The sequence below is a fragment of the Crocodylus porosus genome, unplaced genomic scaffold, assembly GCF_001723895.1.
Source record: "Crocodylus porosus isolate Cpor-Errol unplaced genomic scaffold, CroPor_comp1, whole genome shotgun sequence".
NCBI lineage: Eukaryota > Metazoa > Chordata > Crocodylia > Crocodylidae > Crocodylus > Crocodylus porosus.
Window position 1 is genome coordinate 117,154,464 of NW_017728931.1, and position 17,907 is coordinate 117,172,370.

The following is a 17,907-nucleotide window of genomic DNA, read 5'->3' on the forward strand; positions in this document are numbered from 1 at the left end:
CTCTCGTTGGCCCATAGACTTCTTGAGTCAGGCAGAGGTCATCCACACACGAGAGAAAGCGTTGCGACCGCTTGGATTTTGCTGAGTGATCTTCCCACGATATGTCCGGGTAACTGAAGTCACCCATGACAACCAAGGTCCCGGAGCAAGCGGCCTCAGTCAGTTCCCGGGCTTAAAGATGAGTTAAAGTCAGTCATTATAGGCAGATGCTTAAATTGTAAGAGATATTACTAATCTCAATATTGACTTAAGACTTCTTGAACCTTCCTGCAATACCTCTTTGTTTTATAAGCCAGCTACTTACCAACATTTCACTCCTGTATACTGACTAAAAATGTACCTGTCATTTCCACCTACAATATTCTCTCATCTTAGTCTCCAAGCGACAGATCTTTGAAGCCTGTAAAATTTACCAATCAATTCTTCATAATAAATCATGTAAACAGACTGCAAGCAAAAACATCAGAAGTGAAACAAAATGAGGGCTAACAAGACATTCAAAAAAAAGCACTACAATAATTTTATGACCCTTTCCACTAGGTACATGGTGTGAATTAAACTTGGTGATTTTTTTTCCTACCAAAGACCTCAAAATACCTTTCTCCAATACAAACTAGAGAGGTTGTAGAATTAAATAAGAGAAAATAAAGAATAAGGAAACAATTGAGAATTAATTAATTACACCAGAAAGCATACATTTCATGTACAGTAAGAAGCATGCAGAGAGAGTTTATGGTTGCTTGAGAGCCTTAGCAGCATTTTTAAAACTATGATAAAATGTGTGAATTTTACATTGCCCAAAGGTCTCCCAGAAGCCTCAATAAACATCCCAAATAACTCCAAAATTATAATATATTAGGGTATAATATTATAAAATTCAGACACTTCATAGCAGTCCAAAAGCACCAGAGAGTGTCAAAGTTGCAAATGTTATGCCAAATCCATTTCAAGGCATAACAGTATTGTAATTAAACACTAGAACACTTTTGAACAATTTAAAACTCCTCATTTTTAGCAGTGTTCTATTGCCAAACATCTTAAAATCTCAGACATTTGGATACACAAAAAGTTTACCTGAGAGCCTACCACATGCATAGTATCACAGGTTAACCTGTTTACTTTTTTGCCAAATTAAAGTTTAAATGGAGGAAAGGGGATCAAAATTATACTTTGACACCAAAGCTAACCAAGAAGGCTAATTCTGTAGTAAAACAAGTACATGATAGTCGGCCACGAGCATTAAGGTGAGTAACATAAGGTCTTGTCTATGATAGAAAGTTGTATCATTTGAACTACAACATTACAGCAATACACAGTTAAGGCCACAAAACCCTCTTAGGGTTAAAATAGATATTTCAGTGGAGAGGTGCTTTATACACATTTAGCTATTCCCACGTAGGTGAGTGTCACCTTTATACCAGTACAATTATGTTCTGCTAAGGCTTTTACTGCTATAACTATACTAGTTAATAAAATAATATGCCTAACATAGATAATAAAATTACAGTTACTAATAAAATTAAGTGTAAATCAAGGCCCAAATATTTATAGGACTGGTCATAGCAATTTAGAAAACATGCAGCTAACAATGTCCTTGCAATCTAACAGGCCTTGTTGAAAGATATCAAGTTGGAAATTTCCAAATAAATAACTGTAGACACAAAAAATGTTAGGGCTTTTAAAGTGGAAAATTGAAAGTTTAGACAGGGAAACTTATTTAAATAAGATTTTTCCCTTCCTCAGTCCCTCCAAGACTATACCCCCTCTTATCTCTCAGTCTCAAAGGAAACCCCCTTTTTTAAGCTAGCCGTGTCTTTCTTTACTATTCAGGTATCATCTTTCTGTGTCTGTCGTGACAGCCTTCAAGAAACGCTACTTTACTAAGTGAACCTGCACTCAGAAGCATATTATGAGCAGCGCTGCTAAATGGACAATGCAGAATCTCTCTCAATTGCACATGGATTTTCCCACCTGGCTGAGAGTGCATTGAAGAGTAAAACTGTAAAATTCTGGGTGCATGTTCAAAACATGAACCCAACATGAAAAGGATACGCCAATAAAAGTCAATTCTTTCTTACTATTTGAAAATATACAAGGTACAAAAAGACACAATTCTTCAATACAATATAGATAGGCACTTTAAAAATAAGCTATACCAATCTCTTCAAGAATAACTTACCAAATGTTCCTTTTAAAAAGCTAACATTTAGGATCACCTTTAAATTAACAAGGACCAAAGGTTACTAAGCTGCAGGGCCAAACAATAGTGCTACTGTACTGTTCTACTCTTTATTTGATTTATATGCCACTTCCCCCAAAATGGCTCAGGGCAGCTTATAATAAAAACAAAATAAATCATAAAACAGATTAAATATTAAAATAAAGTAATAAGAGAAAATAATTTCCCAAAAAATACCCCAAAACTTAACTGCACCTGGTAAAAGTCTGCCCAAATAAGGTGGTCTTGGAACACTTTCAAAAGACTTCCAAGTCTTGAGCTCTAACAGACCTCAAGAGGGAAGGGGGGGGTCTAAAGCTGAGAAGCAACTACCAAGACTACCAATGTTTTTGCCTCCAAACTTGGCACACAGGTGGACCTTGCAGAAGGTTGCTCTTGGCTGACTTCAGAAATTGTCATAAAACATAAGGAAGGAGGGAACTCCTTAGACATGTAGGGCAAAGGCTATTTAGCCTTTATAGATCAAAATCACCACCTTGCATTATGTCCAGAAAGCTACTGGCAGCCACCTGCTCCAGCTACCAAACAGTCAAGGGCTGCCCCACACAGGAGCACGACACAGTCTAAACCTCAGGATTACGACATGACAGTAAGGATGGTGGTGGCCAACTCTGGATCTGAAGGAAAGGATTGCAGCCTTCTCAACAAGAGGAGCTGGCAAAAGACACTCCTGGCCACCACGACCACCACAGAATCAAGGTGCAGCAAAGGATCCAGGAGAAGGTAACAAACTTGAGTGACTACAGGAGGCTGAACTCCTTCCTCCCCTACCCCAAAGTCATTAATTCTGCCAACCGCCACCACCTCTATCGTTTCTGAATTCAGCTTCAACTGGTTAACATGCATACAATCAGGAACTGGGCTGAATGTTATAAACCTTTGGATGGCACCTCAAACTTCATATGATCATTCCAGCAGCCTCAGATGCATGATGAACGTGAGGTGCAAGAGGATGGAACCTTAAACACCTTGTAGGGAAGGTCCCAAATGTACTAGATTTTTCAACAGTCTTTTATACAGTTGACCATGAGGTATTGATACCATGCTTACATGACCTCATAGGTATGTGGATATGTGCAGGACCCCTCTTAACCTCCCTCATAAGAAAGACAGGTTGAAAAGGTGATGAGTCTGAGTACTTGTAGAAGTAACAGGATACATTTTCCCCTGTTGAACTCCAGCAAAGATTACTGATCAACAACGCAAACAGTCTCCATACCATATCTACAAGGAAGGCCAAACTGACTGCCGTCAAGGAATCTGGTAGAGTACAGATCCACATGGGCTGTCAGGTCAATATCCATTCAACAGCCTTTCTCTGCAAAAAGGGAGGCTGGAAACAGGGCAGTTGCTGGCTATAGAGTGAACATCAAGTGATGTTTTTCTGAATAGGCTGGAAAATTACAGACTCAAGCATAGTGCTCATCAGGCATGAATGAAAAGAATTAAACAAGTTTTAATGTGGACAACAAGTTTTAATGCAGTAGACAAGCTTCTGCACTCCTTTATCCTCCTTCTCTAAATGATTACCTACTCCCTAACTCAGGAACCATCTTCTGTCTCTCAGCTCAAAGAATTACAATTTATATCATTACATTAAGAATATCTGGCACCCTACACTCCTGAAGAGAGGCACTGACAACCCCCATCAGCACTGGCTCCAATCTCATCTGGCTGGCTTCTACAAGGCACTACAGGTATGGGTCTACTTCACAGCTACATGTACTAAGGACATTAAACAATCCAATGCCAAAGACCCAAGCCAAGTAACAGTCCCCTCCCTGCTTGTCCTAGCAACTTTTGCTGTTAAGAGACCTTGAAATGGCAGTAAAGAAGTACCTGCCCCCCATAGGACAGTTTCACAAGAACTTCTGCCACTTTCTTTTTTGTTCCTATGACCACACAGAGATGAATGGGGGTAAAAAGGGACCGTAAAGCATCTGGTCAATTACTACTGCCTTCCACATTGTAAAGGAAACAGGGAAGCATACCTTTCAAACTGGATAGTTATACATGGGGAATTATACAATTATGCGCCCCAGCAAATCTGCACATAAAAAGTATAACTGCATATAATTGTATCATTTTTCATAATTTAATCTGGGTGGGCTCTGTGTTTCCAACTCCGCAGGGCTCCTAGTTGGACTGCCAGAAGGCACCGAGCATGGTAGCATGCGACTCAACAGCTGGTGAGTGGGGAGGAGAGCTTTTGCCTGCAGGAGGAGGAGTGGACATGGGGTTTCTGGGTGGTCATGGAGATGTGTGTGTGGGGGGGGTGGGATTCCCTGCCATACCCTCTCATGTTCCAAAGCCCCTGCTGCCACTGGCAGCAGCAGTAGCAAGTGGAGGGCCCTCAGAGTAGTCATGGCTGTAGCAGAGCCCCCTGGTGGACTTCAACCTCAGCCAAGTCCCAGGGGCAGCACAGAGCCAACCCAGCCATCACTGGCACACATATTCAACCCAAACCAGGCCGGCTACATGCCAGCACATGGGGCTCATAGCACTGCAGTAGGGAGCTGTGGACCATCAAGTCAGGCCAGCCAGCTCTGTGCCTCCATGTGGGGCTTCCACCACCCCAGCAGGGAGTCCCACATGGAGACATGGAGCCAGCCCAGACCAATGGCACACAACTCTGTGCCTCCACATGCGGCTTCCCGCTGGAGTGCTGAAAGCCCCACATGGAAGCACAGGGCCCACAGGACTGAGAGCCATGCACCATTGGTCTGGGCTGGCTCTGTGCCTCCATGTGGAGCTTCCAGCACTCTAGCAAGAAACCATACATGGAGGCATGGAGTCTGCCCACTCTGATGGTGTGCAGCTCCTACCTACAGTGCCACAAACCCCACATGCTAGCACAGAACCAGTCTGGTAAGGTCTGACGGTGTGCACCAATGGGCTAGGCTGAGCTGGCTCCATGTCACCATGTGCAGCCCCTGGGACTCAGCACATAATTTTGGATTTTTCTGTGCATAATTACCCAGGGTATAAATAGTTTGATGGGCATTATTTTTTCAACCTTTCTTGGAATTAATTTTCTAGAGAAAAAGGCACTGTGTACACTACAAAGTTAACTGATACGATGGCTCTGCCAGGAAAGGGTCTGAGATAAATCAAATATTGTCCAGCCAACATGGAAACACCCTCATTGTGGATACAGTTGGGTTGACTGCAAAGTGCTTTTTGTGATTTCTCTTATATTCAGGTAGGTGGTATGCTGCATTTTCTCACATACAACATGCTCCAAAATAGAGTACTCAGCCTGTTTTGAATGGCAAAAAAGGAAAAAAAAATACTTTCCTTGTAATAAATAACTGAGTAACAACAGCTAGGGAGCTGAGCCTGCTCACTGTTCTGCTCCCTGTAGTCTGCTGGAGATTTTACTTTGTTTCAGCCGGTAAGCAGTGGGACCTGCTTTTACAGTATTTTATCACACATAATGTACAATTCATTTTCCAGCACTTCAGTCCACAGGGGATGTCTGTACAGTTACAAACTGGTTCTGCCTAGCCAGGTTAGACTAGCCTGCAAAGACTGAATCAATTCAGGCTCAGGCTTTTTGAATGTCTGTCAAAGAAACAGTTTAGTCCTGCAAACATTTTAGAAAGGAACGGTTTATTATCAAACCTCTGTAGGATCAAAGTGGAGTGCACCTGAGAAATTGAAAGTGTCACTGCACCATCTAATGACAAGTTTACACGCAGCTGAAAACACCTGCTTAGGTTTATAACTGCACTGTGTGTATTCCTAATTTGTGAAAGCAAAAGGAAAGCGTCTCACCAATGCCTGAGACTGAGGGTTAGAGACTTTCAGAACACTAAAAATAGCCAAGCAAGACAGCTTTTCCAAAATACCCACATGCTCTACAATACTTTATATTCCTAAATGAAGACAGGAAGAACTGAAATGTAACTGAGTTTGTGCTTATGTAGTCTTCTTCGTATAATTTGTAATTCATAACATATCAGTATTTCAAATACATTTCATGAATATTTATAAGAATTTTAGGAACTAGTTCATGACATTTCATGGAGATTATTAAAATGAGACCTGCATTTTCACACTTGGTTACTGGGCTTTAGTACAATTATGTATGTATGTGACTTTCTTTTAGCATAATTATCTTGAACTCTGGACTGTGATGTTTTCCTTATGTTTTGTTTAAATTGTCTGAATACTGCTGTTAAATTTCTATAGCGGTACTCATGATATTTAATAAACAGTGTTAGGTGTTAAAACTGACCACTTCAGGAAATTTTATGCAGTTTCACTAAATATTGTATAGGGGCTGCTTTTTATTTTAGGCTTATATTTTATTGATTCTTTGTTTATTTAGTTTGGCTTGACATAATTTTCAATATATACTTCATGAATATTTCATAAACATTTCATGGCATATTTCATGAGTACTTCATGAATATTTTTATGAACTCTCATGAAATTGTTAAATATGAAGACTGCAATTTCATAGTTGAGAACTTATAAAATAAAGTTATACAAAAGCAAAAGTTTCATAGTGGAATTTAACATACAGTTCAACTTATCAGTAAAGTTCACAGCATATGAAAATAAAAATGCACAAAACTTTGGCCTTGCAACTTAGAGGTGGGTTTCCTGCCTGGTCATTTTCCAGGTACATTGGGAATCCAAATGAAGTGGGGGAAAAAACCTCTAGCCCCTGCATGTGTCTGGGTATTTGTAATGGAGGCCCTACCCCATCACTGAAGCAGAGAGGGAGCCAGGGAAAAGCTGGCTGGCTCCAGCCCCATGGAGAAACTGACAGGGGAAGATGGCCCTTTAATAAAATGGCAATACAGTACAGCTAGCAATTAACAGGTCTGGAGCAGCAGTAGCAGGTCAGGTGACCAGAAAGGGGGTTAAAGGCATATCCTGAAGTAAGGGAGAAGGTCTGACTCTGCAGGCTGCAAGGAACAGTATCCAGGGAGGAGAGGGTCCTGTCTGGCCATAGAGGAAGGACTCCAGACTGCAGGAAAACTGCAAGGACACCCCTATACAACCAGTCAGCAGGGTTAAGCATTTTAGCCATGGCATTGAAGCCCATTGAGACTGTGGTGTTGACTCAGGGTTGGGGAAACCTTTTGTTTGGAAGCGGATGCTCATATTTTTCCATTTCTGTTGAAGCTGGACTGAAGGACCAGGCTGTGGCTGTAGGGGAGGAGGAAGCCACAGAGAAGGGCACCAGGGGAACCCCAAGTCCTAAACCCCTCAAGGGGAGGGGGGGGCATTGCTGTCAGTGGAAGGCCTGTAGTAATAGATTGAAAAGACTGGGCATGGAAACCCAGAGACTGAGAAAGGCAAAACTGGGGCCAAGAGGCCCAGAGTCCATAAAGGGCAAGGCTGGAGCTGGGGCCCACAAACCTCAGGCAAAGGGGCCCAGTCAAAGTAAAGTGGGCCAAAGACAGGGAGCCTCAGCCCAGACAAGGACCCAAGACCTGAAGCACCCCGCCCCCCACCCCCATCCTCTAGGGGCAGCCTCCCTGTCCAATTATAACACCAAAGCACAGGACCGTCCCTAGGGGAGGGCAAATCGGGGTGACTGCCCCAGGCCCCACTTTGGGGGGGGCCCCACAGAGCTGGGCGAAGTGGCGGTAGCATGGAACTGGGCAGAGCAGTGGCTCCACATCGTCGCTTGCTAACCCCACCCCTAATGCTAATACCGCTGCTACCAATGGCGGCGGCAGCTTCTTTGGGTCCAGGATCAAAGCAGGGGCAGAGGCAGGGCCCCACATGGGCTGATTTGCCCTGGGCCCTGCACCCTGGTCAGATCAATTCTGCCAAAGCATGGCAAGCAGGATAACAGGGTGGAACCCTGAGAGGCCAGGTGAGATCCAGGCAGCTGCTAGAGGGTGACTTTGCCGCCCCAGCACCAGACCTGCTACAGTATTCAAAGATGACCTTCCAGAAACCACTTTTATCCCTATGTTAAGTCCTATGAGGAAAAGAAAGGAGCTATAAGTTGGCATCCATGGATCAAGCTGACGCTCTCCACCAAACCGACTTCTACAAGCACAGGATCTGCATGAAGGTTGTCTGCTTTGCTAAGTTTTCCAGTAAAACTGTTTGTCTGTTTATGCCTTTGCACGCAGACCCACCCAGTATTATGAAGCTTTTCTCACCAGCTCAGGGGTCATGATAAGACCCTCTTAAACCAGTTCCATGTCCTCTTTTCTCAATCTTAAGACACCCCCTCTATTCCTGGGCTGCCTGACTTCATTTCTTTGAGGCTCTTTGAAGATCTCCAACTTTTCTTCCTCTAATTTTCTCTTTCTTCCCCAATTCAGGCTTCCCACATGTTGAGATGTTGATGAGGGCAGCTAAGCTGCAAAGCCTGTGAAATGCAAGAAAAAATAACAGCAGTTTTTCTCCTTTGTTCAGTTTCCACAACCATTTTCTCCCTCAACTTTGAGATGCCTCCTCATAGACCAGGGGTCACTAACATTTTTGGGCAGAGTGCCAAAAACACCTGCAACCTCAGCTTGCAAGATGTTTACATGCCAGGGGCAGAAAGCAAGGGACCTGATCCTCGTTTTGGCAGCACAACCCTGGTCTCTTCCTTTCCATCTGTACCGAGGCACGTGCACCAAGCAAAATACCTTCACGCGCCCCACTCTGGCACCCATGCTAAGGGTTGCCTACCCCTGACATACACTTTTCTCAGTATTATGAAGCTATTGAGGGGTAAAATCATTTTCTCCCTTGCTTTCCCTGTATAGAGCCTCTGTGTAGTGCTCACACGTTTATCTAAGCAGGTGGGTGTTTGGTGATTAATTAAGATGATCTGCAGTACTGGTAAGCAGTATTTTCTTAGATTTCATAGACGTTAGGGCTGGAAGGGGCCTCAAAGATCATCAAGTCCAGCCCCTGCCCCAGGGGCAGGAAGTCAGCTAGGGTCAATGGATCCCAGCAAGATAAGCATCCAAGCATTTCTTGAATGAGTTCAGAGTAGGTGCCTGCACCACTTCTGGATAGTGTCTATTCCAGGTCTTGGGGGATCGGACAGTAAAGGAATGTTTTCTTATGTCCAGCCTACATTGGTCTTGAAGGAGTTTATGACCATTGGTCCTTGTTTTTCCTGGGGGCACTCTGGTGAACAGACATTCTCCCAGGTCCTGATATACACCCCTTATGTATCTATAAGCAGCCATCAGGTCCCCCCTGAGCCTGCGCTTTTCCATGGCTGTCTTCCTCAGCCATGAGGAAGACTCAGAGAGAGAAGAGCTGGACCATCTGAAACTTGCTCTCTCTCTCAAAATTCATGATCAAGGAACTGCCTGTCTCCAGAGGGAATCTCCACCTGCCTCTGGATGATACTTGTGAGTAAGCTACCCAAGATCTAACTAGACATAAAGCTTACAGTAACTCAGATGTGTGATCAAAGGCTACCCAGCCATGCCAGTTTGCTCTATGGGATTTCTCTGATATTATTCTACCTTGTACCCTATTGTAACCCTACCCAATAAAGTTCTCCTTTGTACCTAGCATGGGAGATTTATCAGGTGTGGGTCTAGATTATGCCTTGGGGTCCCCTTGGTTCAGCTGACTAACAGAGACTACTACTTGTGCTTCTGGCTGAGGGAAGCACCCTCAAGTGCTTGAAAGTGAGAGTCAGGTATCCTCAAGGGCTACTAGGCCTGTGTTACCCACAGGACGCAGAGCCAGAATCAAGCCCAGCACTGGGTGGTGGCAATTTTTACCCCACGCTAGCGGGTGTGGTCCAGGAAGGGGGTCAGCCAGACATAAGGCACCCCCAAGGAGGCACTTGGAGCCTGGAAGGTGGTTCGGGCACAGCGAGGTGGGTGGCTCAATGCAGGAGCTCCCCCTACTAGCCCGCCACAGAGCTCATCCACTCACATTAGGAAGCTTTGTGAGCAATCAGATTTGGATGAGTGATCTTCCCATGAGATTTTAAGGAAACATAGGGTGAAAATGGTTAGGAAGCCAGGTCAGTAACTACATATATATCAAAACTCTGCAGATACTCCTTACATGAAAGGACAAGGCAAGAAACAGAGACGGTAAGAATTTAAGAAGGCTAAAAGGCCAACAAGATATGAAGTCATATTCTTCCCTAGACTTATGAATTAATGTTTTTCCCCATGAAACATAGGAGGATGAAACAGAACTACCTGCTCTAGAACAAACAAAATGGTATCTGGGCCTTCTACTGTTACAGCCATAACAGAACACTTTCTGTACCTTACTTTCTTCCCACAGCCATGACACAAATGGAATTTTGCAATTACTCTTTAAAATGTTTGCCTTAATAGCCTATGCCCCCTATCTTAATGATGACTTATTATCACAATGTATTTTAAACTATATCTGAAACAGAATTTATTTACTGCAAAATGCTATGCTTTGTAACACAAAAATGCCTAAGACAGAAAACTTTATATAAAATATCTCCCTTAACATACTATGATAAAGTGAGGTGAACTCTTTTATACATTGCAGCTAAATATAACTTCCACCATGTCATGAAAGATGGAACTTTAAGCAAAGTATTCAGCAAACCACAAGACAAACTCATTTCAAAAGTACTCAGCTTTCCCAATATCCTATTTCCATGTTAAATATGTTATCAAAATCTGATATACTGAAAGAGGGGAAAGGGAGCAGGATTCCAGCTCACTGCTCTTGATCTAATGTTGCAAGTATCCCACATTTACATACCACTCAAACATCCCTTTTTCAATAGCTGTGCACAGCATTATTGGGGATAGCCTTCAAAGGCTTCCTAAACTTCCATCTCTCCATACACAATGAGTAGATCCAGGACTTCTGCATGCCTCCTAGCAGCTGCACAAAGCATGGCACAGTACTACAATCTAAAAATACTAATTATGGAGTGATTAATCTGACCTCACGAATGGCTCAGTCCTGATGACAAATGAGCATTTAAAACAGAAAGATTATAATGGTCAAGAGAATCACACAGCAGTTAGAAGGGGCACAAGTCAATCCTGGCAGGATGCCAATCAGGGTGGGATGGCAGTTAAATGACTCTAAAACTACTGTAGTGATGTACTCACAAGAACATTAGTCCTCGTTAAATTATGTGTAGTAAACAAAATATAATTTTTAAGCAAGAGAATAAAATACCTATAATCTGACCAATTTATATAGACTAAAAATTGTATCCTACAGAAACTAGTCATTTCAATGTGTATAAATTAGTTTTAACGCAAACTAAACCACCCCAGAGTAGATTAAGTCCCAAATTTACAAAATAATAGCCCTTGAAGAGAAATTAACTGAACAAAACTCCCCTCATTCCAAAAATTACAGAATATTTCCTAATTGTGTTGCATAGGTCAAGGGTAGCACAGATGCCACAAGTGACACAGGCAGCCTCTGTGTGGCACATGACAAATAAGGGAGGGAACAGAGGTGGATGGGTTAAGAGCAGAAAGCAGACCAACAAACCATCAGGGAACACAGGCAGGAGACAGAAAGTATAGGAGCACATTAGTTAAGGGAAGTGAATGGGAGTGGCACAGCTGCCAGAAAAGATTGATGTCTATTGATCTGATTATCAAGTAAAACAAAACACACAATGGTTCCCACATTTTGCAAAAATTTGAACTTTCAAATAAGAGCATCATAAAGATCTCCCATTTCATACTTGGATGAACACGTGTGTGTGTGTGTGTGTGTGTGTGTGTGTGTGTGTGTGTGTGTGTGTGTGTGTGTGTGTGTAAGTAAAAGGTGACTGTACTCCATGGGACATTACACGTTAACAGTTTGAGTTACAGAAATATTATTGAACTCCATTATTTTATTTCTATCTTGCAAATTAAATTCAAACGGACTTTGCTAGGATACTTTTGTAATGTCATAACTTGCTCTTTCAACTCTAATTTCCAATAAGATTAAACAGTTGGTATTGCCAACTCTCACTCTTATCATGAACTGCAAGATTTTTGGTGTATTTTTTCCAAGATGAAGACACAGGACTAAAATGACAGATTCTACCCTTGAACATGTAACTGGAATATATAACAAAAGTTAAGAAACCAGTATGACAAAAAAGAACTCCAATATTTATGCATTTATTTATAATTCAAGTTGGAGGACTGGGTCTTTTTTATATTTAAGGTTAATAATATTCAAGACTAAATACCAGGAAAAATATAGGTCATTTGAATATTATTTCTATTATAGTTCAACATGCAACAAAGATTTAAAATGCAGTTCATGCATGCACATCTTTTCATTTGTAGAAAAACTCTTAGAATAACCATTCCCTCCCCCCACCCCCACCTCCCCAAGACAATTACTGAAAAAATCATGTTCTCTGATTCCATCATACTGACTTTCAAGCAAATGCATTATGGATCAGTAGGGTCTCACAATGTAAGTTGGTGGTAAAGACAAACTTACTTACCATATTAATTAAATGGTCTATTTAACATGGAATATCAATTCTCTAATCACATCTCATTTGAACTTCTTATTTCAATTAACAACTCTAAAGTCTACCAACAGAGAACCTACTGTTCTAGGATCATTAAGAACATTTTCATTATCTGTCAAATGAGAGAGTAAAAGGCAGAAACTGCAAGCACTCTCAGGAGTAGGCCTCTACCCTACTTAAGAGATGATTAGGGAGTAAGCAACAGTAGTACTCATTAGTTGCTTAGCAATGAAAAGATTTCCACTGAAAGGAAAAATGAAACAAAGAAATGGAGGTGTTGCCATGCAAATCAGTAAATGGATAGTCTTTCATCCACTCAAGGGTAATCTCTCCCCCATTAAATCTAATCAATCTAGATTAAGACATTGATGGACATCTCAAACAGAGGAGTGAAATTAGGTTGCACAATATCTACAAACTCAGAAAAATCAACAGAACAATTAATGATCCACATAAATTTATGCATGCATAGTAATTGTTTTCATTATACACATATTTGAAAGGAAATCGAATAGAATGGAAATGGTTATTTATTATATTTATTATTCTGCCCCTACAGCGTCTCAAACTTTATGGTTACTTCAATTTGTTTAATAGTCTATACAGCATAAGCAAGAAAACAGTTTGGGAACTCAGAACAGAAAAGTGAAGATCTGTGATGTACAGGTGACTTATGAAAGCATAAGCCAGTCAACTTTTACAATAACTTATGGTACTGATTTAGCTAAATCACATAAATGTAAATTATAATAGTAATAGAAAAAATTATTCTTGGACCTTATATAGAAAAAACAGTCCGTTTAAAAACAACACTCAGATGCCCTCTTCTTAATAATCATATGAAGATTAAATTACACGTTATGGAAGAACATTAGGCTATACCCTAAGCAGTTTCAGTCCCACTTCAGCAATCTGATCTATACCGGAATTCCTTCTAAATTTTCATTAGGACTATACATGGAGGAAGGTTTAGAGTACTCTTAAAGTCAACTAGATACCTACATTAATCAAGTTATTGGATGAAGGCCTTAATCTATACAAATCAATAATTTTGAACACTACCTATTTTAAACAAACAATTTAGATGTAAATAATATAAAAGTATATTTAAAAGAGGCAGATAATATACAGTAACACTGATCAAACAGATTAATCCGCAAATCATATTAAAATCCCAACCAACATGTAATGAAGTATTGTGGCAAATCTTACCTATATATTCACAAATGAAGACCACAAAAAAAGGAGTAACTAGATCATTTATTCCCTGAACGTATCCACTGGCTGGATGTCGTATTGCCCAGATAAACAAAATTCGTTCAAAGATCTACGGGGAAAAACGTTAAAGAAATTATGAAGAAAGCAATTTGTCAAACAACTAAGCACATTTACAACAAGTCATTTAAAAAAATACAAGGACAAATTTAATATCAGACAGTCCCTAGCATAAAGAGCATGCATATAGAAGCATAAATTAACACTGGTATTAATAATGAACTGTCATCGTTAATTACGTTTCTCAGTTATTTAAAAGAAAGTATTTTCAGGATATTAGCACAGGCTAACGCCAACCTCACACACAGTTAATTGGTTACAAAAAGAACTTTGTTCATCAACACATTTAGAAGAGGAAAAAATTTTCACACCTGCCTCCCCAAAAAGTTTTACATCACCTTTCCATGATCCCACCGCCACCAAAGACAAAAAATATTGAAGAACTATAGACAAAACATCACCAAATAAAATGCACACCTTATTTTTGGAAGGTTAAATGTAGGAAAAAAATATTTCCAAAGTCATGGCTGACTCTGTGACCAAGTAAATCCTCCTGGAAAAATAGAGTCTAAACAAGGTGATGTCCCAGACCCTCAGCCAAGGGCAGTAGCAAGACTATTAGTTCTTTACTGTAATTAGTTCTTGCTGTGAATTGTGTGTCTACAGGTATATTCTGTACTTCACCAGCACAAGATACTGCCCAAACTCCATCATCATGTTGCTGCTTGCTGCACTACTTAGTACTAAGGTTAGTTCGTTGCTGGTAATAAAGATGGTTCTCCCCTGTTCTTTCTTGCATGATCTTTCTGGGACAAAAACCCCACAGATACAGAATAGTGACAATGAAGATGGGATCCCAGTAAGTACGATGCTTCCAGTGCTTCAGTTGAGAGAATAAAAGGAAAAAAAGAAAAAAAAAACCTTGCAGTGATTCATGTTGTAAGCAAGCAGACTGGGGCTCTTCTCCTACCATGTTAACATGGCTACTTTGAGCAATACTGAAGAATGTGATGGGTCCAATCCATCCATCTGGGACTCATACACTGACCAGTTAGATTTGACTAAGTACAGGCATTCAAAAAGCCCAAAGCCAAAGCACTTTATCACACTTTACTCAAAGCACTCTAGATTAGGTTGGGAGTGAACGGGATCAACATCTGCTGTTCAGTGGCAGGGGGAGGAGGAGAGCTCAGAGTCCAATTGAGCAGCCAGCCATCCCTGACTGACCAGCACAGACCCTCTCTCCCTAACCCCCTCAGCCCCCGTAGGCTGGCTGCTGTGAGCACCAGCAGCTGGTGGATAAGGGGGGAAAGGAGGCCCCCATGCTTCATGGACACTCTTCCCCCACCCCAGCTTGCTAGCTTGGGTCCTGGGGGGAGATGCAGGTAAAAGTGGCAGGGGACCTCCACCTGCCTCCAGCCTTCTGGCAGCTTCAGCTCAGAATTGCCCAACTTCCTGCTGCATGGGGAACTGCGCGTGGGGGGAACACACCCCATGCCACATGCCCCCTCCACCCTGGCTTGCTGGTTTGAGGGTTTGTTTTTTTTTGGGGGGGGGGGGGCGGGCGGGGAGGGTCAAACTGGGCCTATGTGGCAGGAGGGCTCCATTGCCCTCCCCACCACCACTACCACCAGCGCAGTGAAAAGCCACACAGCTCTAAGCTGCAGCCATCAGGAGGCAGAGTGCAAGGAAACAAAGTCCCCTGCCGCGCAGACTCAGCCCAGCCCCCTCCCCAAGCAGCATTCCCTCTAAGCTGCATTATGTGTGCGGCCGTGCAGGCATGCCCCTGGCAGCACAGCATGAGCACACCTGCACATGCTGCGCAGCTTAGACGGAACGCTGTCCCCAAGATCTGAGCTAGCAAGCTCAATGGGACATTCAGGAGGGGGCCTCCATTCCCATACCCCCAGGTCCCAGCACAGTGAAAAGCCATGCACACCTCCCAGCAGCAGCAGTCAGAGGGCTGGACAGGCAGGGGGGAATGGAGCTCCCCTGCCATCTGGACCTGGCTTGGCCCTCTCCTGCCAAAACCCAAGCCAGCGAGCTGAAGTGAGGACCCAGGCAGCAGCAGGTCTCTGTTCCTCCCACATGCCGAGCCATGCAAGGAGGAGACAAAGCCTCTTCAATTTCATCTCTCTGTGACAGCCCAGGGGTGAGGCTGGACCAGTGCTCGCCCAGCACACACTGGCTGAGTCAAGCAGGCTGCCCAGTGAGGGGCCCCTGAGATGCCATCAGAATGTGACCTATCTCGACTCATGATGGGTCTACTTGTGGGGTGTGCCCCTTGGTGTAGTCTCTGGGGGGCCAGGTATGGGAGCCTGAGGAGGAGATATGTCAGCTGTGGAGCATCAGGGCCCATGAAGACTTCATTGACAACTACTGCCAGACCCTTCTCTAGAAGGTAGAGGAGAAACAGACTGAGATGGTAGCCAATGTGATGGCTAACCAAGACGACTCACCTGGAGCTACCTGGAAGAAAATCACCTCATGCTCCACAAAACACAAGGCCAGAGCAGCTCCTCCCCTGGCCCTGCACAACAGGTACACTGCCCTCCCCATACATGAGGAGGCTCCAATGGTGACACCAGAAGAGGAAGATAAGCAGCTTGCTGCCACCCCAAAAAGAGGTGCAAGGTGGTGGGGGGGCATGTACAACTCATGCCCCCAGCAGCTGGGGGGGCACAGTGGCAGCGGGAGCATGGCAGCAGCAGCAGTAAGCGGAGGAGCTCCCGCAGATGCCACCAGCTCTGTCAGCGGTGAGGGAGGGTGGCAAACGTCGACCAAGGGTCAGCAACCACATGCAGATGCCGCCAGCCAGCAGGGGTCATGGACCACCCACAATGCTGCCACCAGTGTTGGCGGCAGGCTGGCAAGTGGCAACTGCCCATAGGCACCACTGAGTGCCAGCAGCACCTTTTTGTAGGGGGTGCACCACCACTCATGGGGTGCACATGCACCCCTATTCACCGGGGCGGGGGGAGGACTCCCTCCTGCAGGGCACTGAGGGACTCATCTGCCATCCAGACCAAACCAAGATTGCTGAGGGACAGGGATACACAATTTCAAAACATGTCCAGGAACCAACATACAAGTAAGTCCTGTAGATAGAGACACCAGGAGAGCCACCTTTTGCAGGAACTGAGGGAACAGGTCTCCATCAGCAGGACAGGAAGACACAGGCCTCAGTAGGAGGACTCAGGTGCCTATACACTAATACCAGGAGCATGAGGAACAAGCAGGATAAGCTAGCCATCCTACTCTCCAGTACAATCTAGTAGGGATTACGGAGATCTAGTGGGACTTCTCATATGACTGGAAGGTAGCTATAGAGGGCTAACACCCTGCATAGAAGGCACTGGGTGTGGAAGAAAAGTAGAAGCATTGATCTCTATGTGAAAGAGCAGTACATACCTCCTTGGAGGCTGATAATGGCTCAAAAAAATGAACAGTTTCAAACCCTCTGGCAAGTTGCGGGGAGGTGGGGCAGCAAGAGAGATCTAACTGTAGGTGTATACTACAGAACACCAAAGCAGGGGGAGGAACTCGATCTGGAGTTCACCCAAGAATGGAGTGAGGCCGCATGTGCATGTGGCATGGTCGTCACAGACAATTTTAATTATCCGGACACCTCCTTGGAGGAACACTTGGCCAAGTTAGATCAGTCACAATTCTTCCTGACCTGTGTCAAGGAGCTCTTCCTGATTCAGGAGGTGCATGGGCCAACTGGAGGTGACGTCCTGCTAGACTTGGTCCTGACCAAAGGAGACGGTCTTGTGACTAAACTTAAATACAGAGGGAAGTCTGGGCAACAGTGACCATGAAATTATCATGTTCACTGTCTGACGTAAAGTAGACAAACCGGATAATAGGACTGAAGTCTTGGACTTCAAAAATGCAAATATCAACACGTTTAGATCCCTAGTAGGTCATGCGCTGTGGGACCAGGCAAAATGTGGTT

The 17,907-nt window shown here is 43.4% G+C and overlaps 1 protein-coding gene across 2 annotated transcripts in view; it reads right to left on the reverse strand.

Moving 5' to 3' along the window:
* The window catches only part of TBC1D22A (TBC1 domain family member 22A), a 437,081-nt gene that overhangs the window by 311,269 nt on the left and 107,905 nt on the right, over window positions 1-17,907 (reverse strand). For both annotated transcript variants that reach the window (XM_019543502.1, XM_019543501.1), the window contains one exon: window positions 13,887-14,001. In XM_019543502.1, the coding sequence (XP_019399047.1) occupies window positions 13,887-14,001 (115 nt within the window). The remainder of the gene's footprint in view (window positions 1-13,886; window positions 14,002-17,907) is intronic.